The 19,412-nt window shown below is 40.0% G+C and overlaps 1 protein-coding gene across 1 annotated transcript in view; it reads right to left on the reverse strand.

Moving 5' to 3' along the window:
- The window catches only part of CDKAL1 (CDK5 regulatory subunit associated protein 1 like 1), a 610,267-nt gene that overhangs the window by 467,368 nt on the left and 123,487 nt on the right, over positions 1 to 19,412 (reverse strand). The window contains exons 6-7 of the mRNA XM_018555678.1: positions 13,416 to 13,464; positions 4,492 to 4,612 (exon numbers count right to left, since the gene is read on the reverse strand). Of these exons, the coding sequence (XP_018411180.1) occupies positions 4,492 to 4,612; positions 13,416 to 13,464 (170 nt within the window). The remainder of the gene's footprint in view (positions 1 to 4,491; positions 4,613 to 13,415; positions 13,465 to 19,412) is intronic.

Consider the following 19,412-nt stretch of genomic DNA (forward strand, 5'->3'; position numbering starts at 1 on the left):
TAATTCACAATGACTGCTTGATATAATTAAATAAAATAAAATGTTTATGTTTAAAAAAAATAGTGAAAAGTGTAAAAAAAAATAAAATAAGGGACAAATAAATGAATGTATTTATTGCATTTTTTTTAGCTGTGCTGGTTTTGTAAAAAAAATACTACAAATCAAAACTGGGGAAAAAAATGGTTTTTTTAACGTTTTTTCCTTTTTTTTATATTTTATTTGTCCTAAGTGAGGCGTTAGACACACATATGTGATATAAATATGTAGCCCTATCTGTCCTCTAAAAAACAATATATAATATGTGTGGGTGCACTTTGTAAGAAAGTATATTACTGACGTGGAAGAATCACACAGCAAAAATGTCACGAATGTTTACGAACATAAACTAAAAACAAGCTCAGTCATGAAGGGGTTAAATTATCTATGAATGTTTAACATTTCACTATGAACCATATTATCAGAGTAAAAATAAAATCTGGTACAATTTGTGCACAAATGAAACGGTCAAATGAGGTATTTATGTCATCATAAACCACCAATTCATTACAACAGTAAAGCTTGTAGACTGCGCCTATTTGTTCGCTGGCCTACTAAAGCAGCAAGGGACTCTGGTTTGAGCTTAATGCATAAAACATCATACATGGCACATCTTGATTTCCATACTAAGGCATGTGGGAACATAAAAACAGTAATTACTTGATTGAAAGTGATGTAGGAGCCTGGTGTTTTAATGTAATCAATCCTTGCCAGTGCAATGGACTTTCTGTCCTTTACAGAAGTTTTCTTACTGTAGTATCACCTAAAGTGTGCTGGCCAGTAAAATGCTTTGCACAACATTATGTACAACTAGGTTACTTTTGTTATTGGGGGGGGGGGGGGGACCCTACATACAAACACCATTGTGAAAATGCACATATATAAACTTTCATAGGGCCCCATTCACATCTGTGCAATGTGACACTGTATGTGTGGTGCAAGACGTTTTTAGTAAGGATGTCCCGATACCTATGCTAGCGTCGGAATCGGGCCCGATACAGGGCATTTTGACAAGTACTTGTCAAAATGCCCCGATGCCTAGCGCCGAAGCTTGCGCTATGTGTGTTTTTTCCCTTACCTTCCGTGGTGGCTGGGGTCCTCTGGGCAGCCTGGAGGAGCGTCGCGCCACTGCTGTGGGCGGAGATCCAGGTGGGGTCTAATGTATTTGGCCGGCGACCTGGAGCTCCACCCACAGCAGTGACGCGACGCAACGCTCCTCCGCTCTGCCGCCGTCGTCCTCACAAAAAATAATAAAATAAATTAAAAATTAAAAATGTTTACAAAGTAAATAAAAATTGAAACAATTTAAAACCAGCCCCTCTGCCCCCATCTGCATTAGAATAAACGCACAGTGTTTTCAACCGCACAATCTGCCTGGCACGACTGGGGTGCCATTAGAAAATGATGGCACTGCCAGCACGATTGGCGGTGGTGTGCAATCCATGACCGCCCGATCATCGTGCGCAAAACCGAGCAGATGGCATGGTATCGCACACCACCGCCGATTGCGCTGGCAGTGCCATTATTTTCTAATGGTACTCCATTTGCGCCAGGCAGATTGCGCGGTTTCCCGCCACAATACTGCCTGGGCGGTCCCACACGATCGCAGTTGAAAACATAAATAGGTTAGATGTTTTATTGTTCTAAAACAGTCTTAAAGTTCTTCATAATCATAAACAAATTGGCCTAAAACCATTAGTCTATTGCTTTTTTTAAAATGTCACCTGTCCCTTTAAGAAAAAGTATCGGTAATTGGTATTGGCAACTACATGAGGGGAAGTACTTGTACTTGGTCTTAAAAAAGGGGTATCGGGACATCCCTAGTTTTTAGTGTGTGTTTTCTAAGGATTTAATCACTTCTTGTTTCATAGCGGTTGGCCAGGGATAAAGCTAATCAAGAGACTAAGAAATGGAAAAAAAATTCAAGGTTTTCATTGCCAAGTCACTTCAAAATATACCAGTTGCCTGGCTGCCAAGGACAACTAGGAGCAAAATTAAAAATGACATATTAAGCTGTCTGTTAATAGAATTAACACAGCATCTTTCTTTTTGAGTACCCCCTGAAACATAGTTCTTTTATAGATATACAACCTCAATTTCAAAAAAAGTTGGGACGCTGTGTAAAATCTACATAAAAACAGAAGGCAGTGATTTGAAATGTTTAAACTGATAAAACGTAGCATTTTAAGAAAATAAGGTAATCTTTAAAATCTAAGGCGCAACATGTCTCAAAAAAGTTGGGACATGGTCATGTTTACTACGGTGTAGCATCTCCTTCTTTTGACAACACTGTAAACATCTGGGAACCGAGGAGACCAGTAGCTGGAGTTTTGGGAGAGGAATGTTGTCCAATTCCTCCCTGATCTAGGATTCTAACTGCTCAACAGTCCTGGGTCTTCTATGTCGTATTTTATGTTTTATGATGTGCCAAATATTTTCAACTGGTGAAAGGTCTGGAGTGCAGGCTGGCCAGGCAAGCACCTGCACTCCTCTACTACGAAGTAATGCTGTTGTCACATATGCAGTATGCGGTTTAGCATTGTCCTGCTAGGATATGCAAGGCCTTCCGTGAAAAAGATGTTGTCTGAACGGGAGCATACGCTGCTCTAAAACCTGGATACATCTTTCAGCATTGATGGTGCCTTTCCAGATGTGCAAGCTGCCCATTCGATATGCACTAATGCACCCCCATTACAATCATAGATGCAGGCTATTGAACTCAGCACTGATAACAAGCCAGAAGGTCCCTCTCCTCTTTAATCTGGAGGGTGCAACGCCCATGGTTGCCAAAAAGAATGTCAAATTTCAACTTGCCTGACCACAGACCAGTTTTCCACTATGTAGCAGACCATTTTAAATGAGCTTTGGCCCACAGAAGACGGCAACATTTCTGGGTTATGTTCAGATATGGCTTCTTCTTTGCATGATGGAGCTTTAACTTGCATTTCCTGGTCGGATGGCACGGCAATCTGTGTTCAGAGATTTCTGGGAGTATTCCTGAGCCCATGCAGAGATGTCCATCACAGAATTATGCTTGTTTTTAATGCAGTGCCATCAGAGGGCCCGAAGATCACGGGCATCCAATATTGTTTTTAGGCCTTGCCCCTTGCGCACTGAGATTTCTCCAGATTCTCTGAATCTTTTGATGACATTATGCACTGTAGATGAGGATATATTTAAAGTCTTTGCAGTTTTACTTTGAGAAACATTATTCTGAAATTGTAAAACTTTTTCTAGAGGCAGTTTTTCAGATTGGTGAACATCTGCCCATCTTTACTTCTGAGACACTCTTACTCACTAAGATGTTCTTTTTTATACCCAATCATGTTACTGACCTGTTGCCCATTAACTTAATTAGTTGCAACTACTTTGCCAAATTTGTGTTGCCCTGTACCAACTTTGACATATGCTGCGGTCATCAATTTCAAAATTACCTTATTTGTTTCTTACAATGGTACATTTTCTCAGTTTAAACATTTGATATGTTTTCCATTTGCTATTGCGAATAAAATATGTATTTATGAGATTTGCAAACCATTGCATTCTGTTTTTATGTGGATTTTGCATAGTGTAACAACTTTTTTGGAAGTGGGTTTGTCTTTTTTTTTTTAAACTGACAAACCTGTCAAGGAAAAGTATGCTTAGTATAGTAGGGTTCAGACAAACCATTTAACAATGAAAGTTGTGCTTGCAATGGTCAGCTTTCATTCATTTATGTAAAATCTTAATCCCAAAAGAATTTTTTTTAAAACTATTTCCGTAACTGCTTAAAAAGTGTGTGGACTTCTAGTGGTGGAAAATAATAAATGCAGCGGACAGCTCTGGATTTAAGGTAAGCATTGCAGTAAAAACTTTTTTTAGTTTATATTTAAATAGGCTATTCATTTGTTTGCTGGAGATCTGATTAAATGATAATTAGACAACAGCTGGAACGGAAATAAAAAGCATGGTTTTGTAAAAGGTTGGTAAAATTACAAACATAACTGTTGCATTTAAAATATAGTGGACATTGCCATATGACTGTAACCAAGGCTACAGTAGAAAATATGTTCAATCCTGCATGACGTTAACACATCTTTGCTTAGAATGCCACCCATTAAAGTACCCCTATCAAACGGCATCATAACTTCAACATCATGTACACATGAGGTTTTCAAAACAAACTACATACTCCTACTTTTTAAACCTACAGAACAATCATATACGGCATGTTGATACTCTAGAGATGTGTAAAAGTGTTCTTAGATTTCACTAGCGCTTATAATACTAAGCAAAAATTAAATAGAGTAAATATTTTAACACTTGAAAGATACCCCCTGAGAGTTCCACAGGGTTTCAGAAAATTTTAGTTTTTTAATAAGTTGAGCAGCAGAAAGCACCATGTCTGGAAAAAAAATGAAATTGAATTCTTAGGCAGCACTAAATATTTTATGAGCAAATTTGAAAGCAGCTTACCCTGTATTGATGGAAATGATTTCTATCAGTGGGTTCTTCCTAATCTTTGGCAAATCCAATCGAGCTCCCCCCAACCGTTTTCCATTATCCTTTTTCTGACCCAGCAGTCGCACTGAATGACCTTCAAATGAAGCACATAAATACACAAACACAAGTCACGCTACTTCAGCATAATTCATCTTGCACCGCCAGAAATATTAATGGTTGTATTTCAATATTTAAAGCAGACATTAACAGAGATAGAAATGTATAGGGAAGAACAGCAATAATGGTAAAAGACACAAGGAGGCATTTAAAACAAAATGGCCCACCTAATAAGGCTGGGAACTTGCTATTGCTTGTTTGTGCAAATGAGGAAGGTGTTGGAAGTCCTTTTTGTTGGCTAAAGAGTTCTGGCAAAGTAAAAACCTGTGATGTAACATTCTAAAGACTACTTCTGCAGTTGCATAGGTGATGGGCATTCAGTTATATTTTGTGTATTGTGGGTAGCCCTTACCTCCTCTCTGAGTGTACATTATAGAAAATGATTAAATACTTGTTCTCTGAAATAATCAGCCCCAATTAGAGGTGATGGATAATATGGAAGATAAGAAGTGGTCACCCCTGCATTCAGCTTTGTATCATGTTCTCATTTACAATTTACCATTGCTGCTTACATTTTTTTTAACCACCCCCAGCTGTGGAAAGTTTACTGTAATTAACCCCCAACTGTATTGGCAGATTTTATTATAAGTTTTAAACTAGATTTGAACACGGTCTGTCCTAACAAATGGTTAAGAGACTCAGAAGCATTGTTTGTTAATGAGAAGCAGCTCAGTCTGACCCCCAGTTTTATTTTTACACTGTTCAGAGTAGCTTGGAATCTGCATAAAGGACTTGAGCAAATAAACATCTAAAAAGGTAGGAAATATGTTGTTAACCCTTTCACGGCCACGGACCTAGTACATCATTGGCAGCACGACCCTGTAAACAGACTTTAGCCACCAGTAAAGTTGGCTTTACAATAGCTCAGCTGCCACCAGATCGCTTCTATGGGCCGGTAAAATACATGGCCCACCTTCACAGTGTTTCCCGGGCTCCACTGCCCCCCCTGTGGGCCCGGGACTAGCATGTCGGGTGCAGGCGGGAAGCTAGGAAGTTGAGTGGTGAACATTCGCTTCCCTTTCTCCTTCCCATTGTATGGGACCGGGAGCAACGCGGATTGCATCACTTTCAGTCCCTAAGCAGTCATTGCACTTAATTAAATACATTAAAGTATAATCTGCACTTTAATAGCTTATTTAACAAAACATCTAAAAAGGTACGAAATATTTTTTATTTTATTTTTAAATTGTATATATTTTTTTCCCCAGTATTGTGTGAATAGAAATGCATAGCAAACTTGTTAGCAAAGGTGTTTTCCTAAATTTGACTCCAAAAGTGGAAATACACTTTAAATTAGAACTCCAGGAATGAAAAAATAAAAAAAGGGTAACGGTTTGCTTTTGTCTAGATTTAAAAAAAAAAGTTATACTCACCTGATGCTCTGAGCTGGCTTGCTCCTAGACCAGTCCCTTCCAGCCAAGACATCGCCCCCCCCCCCTTCATCTACAGCGGGATTAGGTCCCGTAAATCATAACGTCTATATATTGTGTATAGACATGAGGACACTGAGGAAGATTGCAATGATGCAGCGAAGGAGGAGGAGACAGGCTGGAGGGAGCGCTTTGACAGCTGGCCAGCTCTGAACTCAAGGTGAGAATATCTTTGTTATTTTTCAACCTAGACAAAAATGAGCACCTAACCCTTACACTGCAGGGGTAGCACCAATGCAATGGTTAAGAAAATGTTTTCCTGGAGTTCTTTAAGTTGCATGAGTGCAGAGAGTAAGTCATCCTGTGTGTTTGCAGAAGGATGTCACCATTTAAGTGAAATAAAAAAAGCCCATGTATTAATGGAGTACTGTCATTTCAATACAAGCACTATCGGGACCGCACATGATCCCCTTTATTAGGCTCAGGACACTGGGTCCCCCTTATCAAGCTTGTCTCATTGCAAACTTGTATATCTTCATGGTGACATCCGTGGTCACTACGAGCACCCACAAGGATTCCAAGGATCACAAATCTAAACAACCCATTCACTTTGTATCCTGTTGCACAAACCACTACATAGCTGTTGGTAAGGGCTGGTGCAGACCTTAGCGATCAGGGACGATAGTCCTGGGATCACGCAGTCGTGCACAACTGCAGACAGTGATTGTTGTGCGGCCCCATTGATTTCAATGGGGTACATCCACGTGACAATTGCAGAAAAAGGTACATGTACCTTTTTTTTGCAATACATGATGTGCAGCTGTTTTAGCCTAATGGGATGCCATTAGAAAAGAATGGCATCCACATCGTGATTGTCGGTGATGGGTGACCCACGATTGCTGCACAGTCACGGATCACCCAGGTGTGAACCTGGCCTAAATCTAGAGGAGCTTAAATAATAAGAGATTGTATAGTGAATGGTCAGCATTAGGTAGAGAAAAATATAAGGTTACCTGCACAGACACCACAGTGTGGGTTTTTTTTGTGTCCTTACTTCTACTGTATTTCAACATTATATTTACAGAGCTAGAGCATAGAAAATGTTATAGAATATCACCTTGAATGATGGTATTACAAAGTACTACCATATAATACACTTTGTATTGAATATGCTTTGGACTTAATCAGTGACAGTTGCAACAGGTTCAGTATATTGAACTGCAGGATCTACATACCACAAAAGGAAAAGATCTTGCATACTAAGAATGTATATTTCCACGTGTTTAACTAGAACTGAAAGTACCGAGATATTAAAGTTATATTAAAGTCAAAAGGATTTGAAGCTATTTTAAACGCTGATGAAAAACACTTACGATGGATGCTGGTTCTTGATGTTTCAAAAGCTTTAGTTTCCTGCTATGCAGTCACCCTTGTGTGTGTAGTAAGCTGTGCGCGTCTCCACAAACACACAAGCAAAACAAATGACAAACGCACTCATCAATTTGTTACCAGCTTTACAGCAAGGTACACACAGAAGGGCTTCAAACAGTAAAACAGAAAAAAGTTTCCAGGCACACTGACCAGCCAGCATGCAAAAAAACCTGTCTAACCACTAAAGTTAAAAGCAGAGGTTTGGATACACGTCTTCTGCAGAAAATGTGAAAGCCGCACAACCACGCCAAGGCACCTCCATATAGTGCGGTCCTAACTCTAAACTATGAGTTTAATACTACTTTAAATAAAGGGACATATTTAGTTTGTATGTTGCACTTTACAATGTATACAAACACATGCCTTATAAAGCAAAAATCAAACATTTTCAGATGTTTTATTAAAAAAAAAAAAATATCTGAATAGAATAATAAGCTCATCAATCATAACCTTGCTTCACTAATTAGTTTAATAGGCCATCAGAATAAATGGGCTCATTCATGTTATAATACTAACTAAACAGAGTGAAACAGCAGTTGGCTCCACGATGCAGTTGAGACAAGATACTCATACACACAGTGAAGTTAATGAAGAGGTGAGCAAGACTAGTCTGATAGCTTAATAGGTAAATCTGTTAGATACATATGATGTCATATGCTTCAGAGTGGCTAACCAAAGTAGAACATTATGCTGCTACTGCTAAGAACAATGATCCTATTAACTATGCCAGCAAAACTGCTTATCAAATACCATTTATGTAGTCATCTGTGTCTTGCACTGGCCATGCATGTAATGATCAGTAGAGTTCTAATTATACAGCAGAGCAGTAATTCATTTGAAGATATACTCCACCAAATACTTCACGTGGTTATATAAAACATTTTAATTCACCCACATGCAATATTCAAAAATATTGATATGACCTTTATCTAGAAAAGGTTTAGGATTATATAGGAGGTATGAATTCTTCGTGTGTAAAATTGAATTTTCAAATATCTCAGCTTCTGCATGACCAGTCAAAGTGAGAAACCCTAAAGTGGCAAAACCTTAATGAGGATGAAGAAGCAACATATATTGGGGCATAATCCTATATTAAACATATACAACGATCAGCCATAACATTATGACCACCCGCCTTCTAGTGAGTGGGACCCTCTTCTGTCGCCAAAACAGCCCTGACCCATCGAGTCAGGCAAACAGCCCAAGACCTCTAAAAGTATGCTGTCTATCTGGCACCAAACAACCAGCAGCAGATCATTTAAGCCATGTAAGTTACTAGGGCTGCAACAACTAATCGACATAATCGATTATAATCGGTTATTGAAAACATCACAGGAGGACTGCTCCTGTGATGGACCGCAGCTCCTGTGATGGACTGCAATGTATTTGATTTTTTATCCGATTAATCGAACTTAATAATCGGCTAACTAATCGATTTTGAAAATAATCGTTAGCTGCAGCTCTATAAGTTACAATGTGGGGCCTTCATGGATCGGACTTGTTTTTCTAGCACATCCCACAGATGTTCGATTGGATTGAGATCTGAAGAAATTGGAGGCCAAGTTAACACCTCAAACCAATCTTGAGCCATTTTTGCAGTGTTGAAGGGTCTGAAAGAGGCCACTGCCATAAGGGAATGAAAGAGGCGGGAGAGAGGTGCTGAAAGAGGCCACTGCCATAAGGAAATACAATTTCCCTGAAGGGGGGTAATTGGTCAGCAACAATGTTTAGGTAGGTGGCACATGTCACATGTCAAGTAACATCTGCATGAATGGCAGGATCCAAGGTTTCCCAGCAGAACATAGCCCAAAGCATCCCACTGCCATGCCTTCTTCGCAAGTGTATCCTGGTGCCATCTCTTCCCCAGGTAAGCACACACATGCACAGGGCTCGAAAAATCCACTCGTCTGTGACGAGCAGCTTCCCAGCCGGCCTTTGTAATTACACGGACGGCCGGGAGCTTTACAGTCAAGCGATTGAGCGTCTCGAGAGACGCTCGATCGCTTGTATCAGAAGCTGTCACTGCCGTTGCCGGTCCCGAGTTCAGTATACGAACTCCCTTTGATCTCCTCTCAGTCCCTGAATGCAGGAAGTGATGTATATTACATCACTTCCTGCATTAATTACATTTATGGTACTTATTGAATTATATAGTAAAAAAAAAATAACCCCACCCCCCCGTGGTGATTATATATCTCCAAAAGAAAGCTCTATCTGTCCCCAAACTTTTTTAACATAAATTGCAAGGCTATAGTCCGGTCATGCTGACTGGTGAAATTTTTGACTGACTGGTGAGACACTATCAGATTTTTCAAGCCCTGCACATGCATATAAAATAAAACGCAATTCATCAGACCAGGTCATCTTCTTCCATTGCTCCATGGTCCAGTTCTGATGCTCACGTACCAATTGCAGCCATTTTTTGCAGCGGACATGGGTCAGCATAGGCACCCTGACCAGTCTGTGGCTACGCAGCCCCATATACAACAAACTGTGATGCACTGTGTGTTCAGACACATTTCTATCGGGCCAGCGTTTGCTGCTCATGTCGATCAATGAGCCTTGGCCGCCCATTCACCCGTTTTCCTTCCTTGGACCACTGCAGAGTGGGAACAACCCACAAGAGCTGCAGTTTTGGAGTTGTTCTGACCCTGTCAATTAGCCATCACAATTTGGCCCCGAGTTGCTCAAATCCTTACACTTGTCCAGTTTTTTTTCTGCTTCAAAACACATCAACTTCAGGGACTTGCCGCCATATATATCCCATCAACTTCCAGGTGGGACTGTGAAATGTTAATCAATCTTATTCACTTTAGCTCTCAGTGGTCATAAGGTTATGGCTAATTGGTTGATGTCACCATATTGTGGCATTAGGGGATTACAGGGCACAAATATGTGAATTCATTATAAACCTAAAGCTGAAGTTTGGTTTTCTCCAAAGAAGTAAATAATAATAATAATTGCTCCAGGCAGCAAGTGGTTAAAGAGTACCTGTCACTGCCAATATGCTATCATATGGGGGGCTTGTAAGTTAAAGTTACAAAAATAGGGCCGATTAATCGAACACGAAAATTTTAATGGATTAATTTTGATTAATTATAACGCACATACAAATCCAACTACATTGGCCTATACACATACAGCACAGCAATGAAGTAATAAAATGAACTAGGATCACACTAATCCAGCACGTTATTAATCTCACGTGCCCCACTCAATATGGCCGCCGCTTGAGTGGGGCAACTCAGAATAATAACGTGCTGGATTAGTGTGATCCTAGTTCATTTTATTACTTCATTGCTGTACTGTATGTCTATAGGCTAATGCTTTGGCTGGCGCTCGTGCAGAACAAGTTTCTTTGGCAAACCTCTTAGTTGCAACGAACCCGGAAGTCAGGCGGTCGCAGAACTCGATAAGTGTCGACAGATCACCGGCCCAAGTGGCTCTGTCGGCTAACGAAGGGAAGAGGAGTTTGGTGACGTCACGGACATCGACGTCACCGGACTCCTCCCCCCTACCCTTCGTTAGCCGACGGAGCGACTTGGGTAAGGGAGGAGGAGTCCGGTGATGTGACCCCCCCCCCGGTGGGTGTGAAAGATAGATGGATAGATAGATGGATAGATAGATAGATAGAGATAGATAGATAGATCCCCTTTAAGTTTTTGGTAGTTAAAAGGCAAACGGTTCAATCAGCATTCGGATGGATAGAATGTTAATTTATTTATTTTTGCTCATTAATATTTACTTTTTCCAAATGCCTTTCAGGATGGTTACATGACACTGCACAGTTATTTTCACTGGACTGGGCAGTAGTCACAAATGCAGAGAGTGGCTAACACAAGGACAACTACTCTGCTCTCTGCACCCATACACTGTGAATTAAGGGTGTTGTGGTAGTACCCCTTAAGGAGTGGGTCCATGATACCCCCTGCACTCACAGTAGGTTCCCAACCTTATGTGCCGAGTGACGCTGTGGTGTGGAGAAGAGGAGCTGTAAGGGGCACCTTGCAAAACTGATGGTGAGCATTGCACCCTGAGCTGATGCATTTACTTATTTTAAACTCTTCCTAGGAGACCTTCTAAAGTGGGGGGAAGAAAAACATTTAAATTGGGACATGACCGACTAAAGTTTAGAAAACATTTCTGTACAAAATCCATATGGAACCTAAACATGCAGTACCCCTAAAGCCGGTGTGCAACAAAATCACTGAGTAAGTAACACCAGCATTGAATAAGAAATACTGTTTTGCAGCAGTGATTTAACTGTGGGGATAGCAACTCTCCAGTTCCTGGATAAAACTGTGACAATGTGAGTCTACTTCAGTGAATGCACTATCAGGATCCAAACTAAGTGCTTCAGTTTTGTTTTTTAGCAGGTCTACAATTTAAAATGAAGCAGCTTGCACCCAAGTGTGATAACATAACACTAGCATTTACTTTAGAGACATTTAAACTAAAAATGATGCCTTGCACATTTCTGTAGTAGTGAAGCTTTTTATGACATATCTCTTTCCAAAGGTGTCCATATATGGTTCAGTGGGCACACAAAGCTTTTATTACATTTTGATTCATAGGTGACTGAATACTGCATCACAATATGGTCTCATAAAGAGCAGTAAAACAGTGTCAAACAAGGGAGACATTAAAGGTAGCCTGGCTTTGCACTCTTCTGGACACATCATCAATTGCAAATTTGAAGGCTGGAAATTCAAGTTCATTGCAAGTTCAAGGAGGTTACCACCGTGCCAATATCCAAACAAAGTAATTAAGCTTCATGGTATCTCTAGCTGTTGTCAGCATATGAAATGGAGTGGCCATTGCTTCTCAATTATTTCTCTATGTTCCTCAATATATATTTAAAAAAAAATGCAAAGATCAAAGCTCCGTCCCTAAAATTAGCCAGACATTACAATATGATGGTACAATATATGTTCAGTATACTTTAGATACGGTCTTATCCATTCAATGTATATCCAGTCAGGTAGACCCTCGCACTATATAGTTATTGCTTAACCTAGAAGAGTTGGTCTAATTACAGTGTCTGTGAATAAGCAAACAATCTATTCCACTAAATGAGAGGACATAAATTGATAGTTTTTGATCAATTTAAGAGGAACTAAACTAAACACACTTTGTAATATAGTGGTGGGACACAAAACACATTTATTGGCAATACAAACAAGTTGCTTACAGCACATGGATAATTGGTATGGTTCAAAAGTACAGACGTCAGTGATCAGACCTCACCAGGTGATCGCAGCACTTGGAAAAACTTTGAGGCTGCCCTTACTGGCTTCTCCTTCTGTAAATGCTAGTTGCCGGCCTGTCATGCCGGAGTGGAATACTTGTTCCAGTCTAGTGATTCATAAGATGTTAAGCCAGAGAGTCCACATAATAGCCAGAAAACTAGTATTTGTTGAAAGAGGTTGGCAATGGCATGCAGCAGGCCTCTCTCAGGAAAGATTTACTTTCAATGATTTTAAAGGAGACACATGCATGGCACTAAGATAAATATAGAGATTGCCATTGCTAACCTTCATGTATAAATAGCAGTTGCTAAGCATTCAGTTCTTTATGAGTCACTGACCTGGAAACAAAAGCAGACAGGTCAGGAAAGTCCGAAAAAAGTCAGATATACACACTTGTTCCGGGTCACTGACTCAAAGTACTGAAGCCACTGGATCAGAATGACAGGTAGACATGTAGGATAGATAAAAAAAACTTTTAGTATCTTCCCAGGTCGCGGCGGAGGATACAAGTGGCTACAGCTAAGTGTGGGGGAACGGGGGTTTTACAAAAGTACTGGGTGTGTTTTGCCTTAATGCAGGGAAGCCATTAAAGTAAAAAATAAACAAAAAAAACCCCAGCCTTTAGTATTACTTTAATGTGCAAATAAAATACTGTGCAGGGATCCACAACTCAGGAAAGCTAGTCATTTATATAAGTGAACATTAACAGTCTACTGAATGTACTTCTCACCTTTAATTGTTTCTTCAACAACTTCTACTACTCGATCAATCTGTTGGACCTGCAAAGTGACAAAGACAGATATTCCTTTTTTAAATTCTGTGTTCAGTAGCTACTATAAGGATATCGTATGGAATTGCAAGATATGTTATAACCATATGACTAATGAATTTAGATTGGACAAGCTAAAATAAATATAGTAACTAAATGAGGGGGAAAAAGATCAAACTGATGTATAGAAAGAATGTCGATTTAGTTACAGCTTACAAATATAAAGATGTGTCCTGTTCCGTAGCGATACAAACAGTATAGTCCCAAGTATAGACATGACCACAGCAACACAGCATTGACACGGTGCTTTTGTTGAAAAATGCAGCTTGGGACTAGGCATCCAAACTTGCATAGATTTTTGGTGCACGCATACATAATCTAATCTTGGTAACAAATATATCTAGGTGTTGAAAGTTCAAAGTAGGGATGCACCGATACCAAATACAATACTCGGTACAAGTACATGTACCGATACTTCTTTAGCTCCAAGACTAGACTGGAGAAAAATGCTAAAGTTAGGAGGCAGCTGTCATTTGTAAGGAGCACACGGAGCTCCTGGGATTTGTTCATCTGTTTTAATGTACAATTTTGTTTTTATAAATATAAATAAAGGGATGCACCGATACCAGTTTTGCGAGTACGAGTACTGATACTGCCCAAGTACTTACAGACACAAGTACTGATACATTTTTGTTTATTGTCATGTGACAGTTTTTCTAAAACAATATCGACTAATGATTTCAGGACAGTGGTGGAGCGCCAGAGCTAGGTCCCAGCTGCAACCCTGGTAGTTCGTGAAAATGCCAAGTATCGGCATTGGTACTCGAAAAGTATCGGTGCATCCCTAGTTCAAAGTGAAGTCAAAATGATAGTCCTAAAATTAATATTCTACCTTTGCCATGTCGATGGACACTCAATATGTGTAGTATAATAGGCTAAGTGCTTCCTGTGTGTAAGTGGTCTCTTATTTATTCTAAACACTTCACTTTTTTAAATTGACAAGCTTTCTATGTGACAGTACACAGTAACAGATGCTCTGGTGCCACCTCCATCCTATGCGATCTGCACTGGCCTGGGCAATGATGCTGGTACACTAAGCCTATGAACCTGAAAGTGTTCAGAGCTCATTAACCAGAAAGTATTCAGAGCTTATGGACCCAAAAGTGCTCGGAGCAGAACATGCTCAGGTTCTATCAAGGCAGAAAGAGATTGCTGAACAGTGATTGGTAGTTAGTAAGGCTGGAGCTACCAAGGATATTTTAACGTATATCTAAAGTCAAAATGTATTTTTTTCAGATAGGCTGTGAGAGTGATAAATCCCATCATTTCCTTTTTTGTTTTGTTTGCTTTGTTTCCTTTTTGGGAAAATGTACTCTGTTTCTATGTCATGATGATCATTAACAACCAAAGAGAAAGTGATGGGGAATTTTACTGTTTTCACCAAAAAAGAAGGCAAGGCAAAATCTCCCAATGGGGATAACAAAACTGGTGCCGTCGTTTGATCTGCCCACACTTTGAAGATATGTTGTGGGACTGAAAGTGGAAAAAAATTAAACAATTAGATCAATGTGCAACTAATAACAGGACTGTTATAAAAAAATGTCCATTTCCATTCCAAAGTGATATGTTCTCTTTAAAGCCCACCCTCTGACTCAGTTATACTCACTACATAGAACCTCCCTCAGCTGCAAAATGCCAGGAGTTGGTTGGTGTTAAGAGCTTAAAGGGAGCAATGATATCTCCTCTCATGCGACAGTGCTCGGGCCTTGCAATTGGTCACTAGTCTTCAACACTGCAACATTGGAGGAGGTCACATGCTTTGCATACCCGAAAGGACAGGATACTTTTCAGCGGACGCAGTGGAATAAAGGTGTGTGTGTGTCTGGGTGTGTGTGTCTGGGTGTGTCAGAGCTGGAGAGCTGAGTATAAGATGGTCGGGGGAGGGGTGTATATATATATATATATATATATAATGTTCATTAATTTGCAAAATAATTGAATGTATAGAGCATCTAGCAAATTTAAATGCATATGCTGGTAAAATGAGCTGTTGTGTTCAGTACTAGCCAGCTGCTCCACCTTTACACACAGAGCAGAACAAATATGAAGAACATTTTTAAGATATGTCATAACTGTGGGTTTCTTTATTGCCTGTTTTCCTGAAGTCTTTTGTCAGAACAGCAAACAAAACTATGATTTCCAATGTTGCTTTCCCTGTTAAAATATTTTTTTTCCATTGAAAAGCCTAAACTATTTGAAGTGGAAGCCCCCTCTGGTAAGTTCTGCTGTACAGTACAAGGCCTGGCAGGCTTTGTAAGCCAGTGACAATTAGATTGGCTGCACTCCTTGAGATAAGTGGATGCCCTGCATGATCCCACTATCCCTCAAAGCACTAAAGCAAGCCATGGCACCAAAGAGCAGCAGTCACAAATAGCTTGAAAGTTGAAAGCTTTCCCCTCAAATAATAAGAACTACATTTGCTCCATTTGGTTTAAAGGGTTTGTTCACTTGTTGAAAACCTCACTTGCATCAATTTTAATTAAACAGCTTACGTCTCCTGAAAGTGTATGCGCGTCTGTGTTCATTTTCACTTCTCTGCTATATAATTTTGAGGTTTAAGTCACCAGCAGAGAACAGAAAATGTATTATTGCATATGACTGCCATGGAAACAGATGGCTTAAGAAAATGATTCACTGCTGCATTAACGCAGCCAAAATCATTCTTTTGATTGTGCAAGGGTCATAGTTGAAGGAGTATTCTTTAACAACTAGACAGTTGAGTTTAACCTGAAATGTAACAGTTCTGTGCAACAGAAAGGAAAAAAGAAAAATAAAGCATGTAAAATGACACAGGAGAAAGTGATTTTTTTATGAACAAGCCTATTACAATAAAATCTAAATGTCCATTTCTAAAACACCAAACCTAAACAAAGTTACGTTTTCTTTCTAGACTACAAGATGGCTCATGTACAGAAAAAAAATGGATATACAATATACAAATTGTACATGAAAAAGTTTCAGCAGGTAAGCAAAACCAAGAGTATTTTTTAATTATTAATATATTTTACAAGATTTATATAGTGCCAACAGTTTGTGCAGCGCTTTACACTACAATGAAGACATTACAATCACAATATAATTCAAGACAAGATGGTAAGGAGGGCCCTGCCCCTGAGGGCTTACAATCTAAAATTAAATAATGTTTTTGTGGAAACGTTTTTTAATTTTTTTTATTATGGATCTTTAGCTAAGTGGAACACTGAGTATATAAGATGCAGTGAACGTTCTGGTTGCTCGATACAATGTACCAGTACGGTTGTTACATTTTTTGTTGCATCAGATTGAAGTTGTATGTCATATATTTCGCTGCATTGTTTAATAATAAAAAAATGTTTAAACTTTTATTTTCCGCAAGTGACAAGCGTTGCCTGATTACCTAGCAACCGATCGGTCACCGGATCCGGGTTCCTGACACTCATTGACTGACGGACGGCACAATTACCTTTGGTAATATATATGCGCAGACAACACACTGCGCGTACACCGTGAGAGCCGGTCCCCTAGACATGAGCAGCCAGCAGGATGCAACCCGGATCCATGGATGACACGGATCGGAAAAAAGCAGGTAGATCTCGGGCAACGCAAGATCACCACTACGGACAAGGTATTTTACCAGTATGCAACTGTATCATGTGTTCAGCATATAGCTAATTGCACCTGGGCAGCATGGTGTGAATCATGTTGTTAGGACGTCAGAGGAGGAGGTATTAACTGCATTGTGATTGGTGGTTTGATTTTGTGTCACCTGTATTTATTGTTTGACTTTGTTGCATAACCCACTCTCTGTTTGCCTGAGGACGGGACCGCATGGTCTCGAAACGTCGCTAAGGAGATGTGTGTTATCTCAGTCAATAAACAGCATTGACTTTAATATCATGGAGTGCGAGTGACTAATTTCATCTATCTACATTTCACGAAGGCATCCGTTGTCACTACCGCACCCACCCAGTTGGATTTTTGTCCGGTCAGGATTGCGATGGGACAGGAGGATTAAGACCCCCTTGTGGGTGTCTCTTGAAGCCGTGGACTGTGACCCTCTTGGAGTGCACAACCTGCTCTGGTCACCTCCCAAACATCGCCCCCACATCTATAACCCGATAACTCTCCACTCCCTGAAAATATGGGATTCCGTGAAATATTCGGGCATCTCCTCTCCCCTCACCTACCACTTCTTTCTTTTCTCCACAATCCGGCATTCCTCCGCCCCCCCCCAGCTATAGAACACCCCTCGGCTTTCTCCAGATGGTCCGCCGGTAACGCAACGCTATTCAGATCTCTCCTTGACCAAAACGGTATTAAACCCTTTTCAACTTTACGATCTAAACACGACCTGCTCCATACAGACCTTTTCCGTTACATACAAATCCGCCATATCTTGACCACCGTACCAGGTCCTAAACCCACCCGCTTTCCCCTCTCCATATTTGACCATATCTGCTTACACTCACCACATGCTAAGGGAGTAATCTCTTCACTTTATTCTTCCCTCGTTCATCCCCCCTACCCCCCCTTCCCACTCTTATGTGTCACAATGGGAACGTGACCTTGATTTAACTCTGGACGCTGAACAATGGCAGCAAATTTGGGATACGATCAGGACTTCCTCTCGGTGTGCGGTGGCAGTGGAGACCAACTACAAAGTTTTAATGCGGTGGTAGTATGTTGCGTCAAGATTAGACCGTATCTTTCCCTCATCATCCCCCTACTGCTATCGCCACTGCACTAACCCGGGCACTATGCTCCACATCTGGTGGGAGTGCCCGATAGCTGTGAAATTTTGGCGAAAGGTATTCACTTTTATACACTCTCTCATCCGCCACACCCCACCTTTTCAACCTGCTATAAGCTCTATTAAACTTGAGGCCTGACACTATGAACAAAGCACAATTCACCCTAATGACACATTCTCACCGCTGCAAAACAAACAATCGCGAAGGCCTGGCTGACTCCCCACCTACGTTTCTCAGAGACAAAGGCTTGCTTGCACACAGTATTTATGAGAAACTGACAGCTAAACTCCACGATGCAATGCATAAATTTGAAAGAGTGTGGGACCCCTGGATCCGGAAATGTCTCCCACCCCACTTTTGACACTGACCTAATAACAGCCTGATTAGAAGCTGCTCCTTTAATCTCCCTCTTTTCCACTTCCCCGAATCTGAACGTAGACATTCCTTCCCGACTAGAATCGGGTCAAGACCAATATTTATTTTATGACTTACAGGTCATTTATACGCACTTACCTGTAAATCCACCTATCCCAGACCTGTAGTTTATGCTTCCTTGCCATGCATATCTAAACTAATATCCTGATTTATTAATGTATTGTTCCCTGTTTTTCCTTTTTTTTTTTTTTACTATGTACCAAACACTGTGATTTCACTTCGCTTCAATTTATTTTCCTAAGTGACTCTGTACAACTCGGATTCTGTATTCTTTTAAACTTTGAATAAAAATGTTATGGGGAAAAAAAAAATTGTATTAAAAAAAAAAAAAACTACTAGTGAAAAACAAGAAGAATTATTACTTTGCACACACATATGGGATTACTGTCTGGCCATAAAACTAATAAAACATAATTTGATACAGTTTAGGATCTCTCATATGCTTTTGAATGTGGAGATTTTAACATGGAATATTTGTGTTCTAAGAATTGTGATGCTAGGTATGGGATTAAGGGATGTTGCTGGAAAGAATTTCTGCCTGTGTCAATATAATTAAAACTAAAAGAAAAACGTCTGAGATTTTAAGGTCAAAGTTAAAGGTGTATGTATTGTTTATATAAAAGTGACCCTAAACATTTTTAGCACTTTTAAAGCCAAACTCTAAACATTTTTTTTCCTTATATTTAGATAAATTGGATTGGATAAGGTGCAGATGTCGAAACATTTCTCTAAG

Source organism: Nanorana parkeri, unplaced genomic scaffold, assembly GCF_000935625.1.
Source record: "Nanorana parkeri isolate BGI_ZX_2015 unplaced genomic scaffold, ASM93562v1 scaffold208, whole genome shotgun sequence".
Lineage (NCBI taxonomy): Eukaryota > Metazoa > Chordata > Amphibia > Anura > Dicroglossidae > Nanorana > Nanorana parkeri.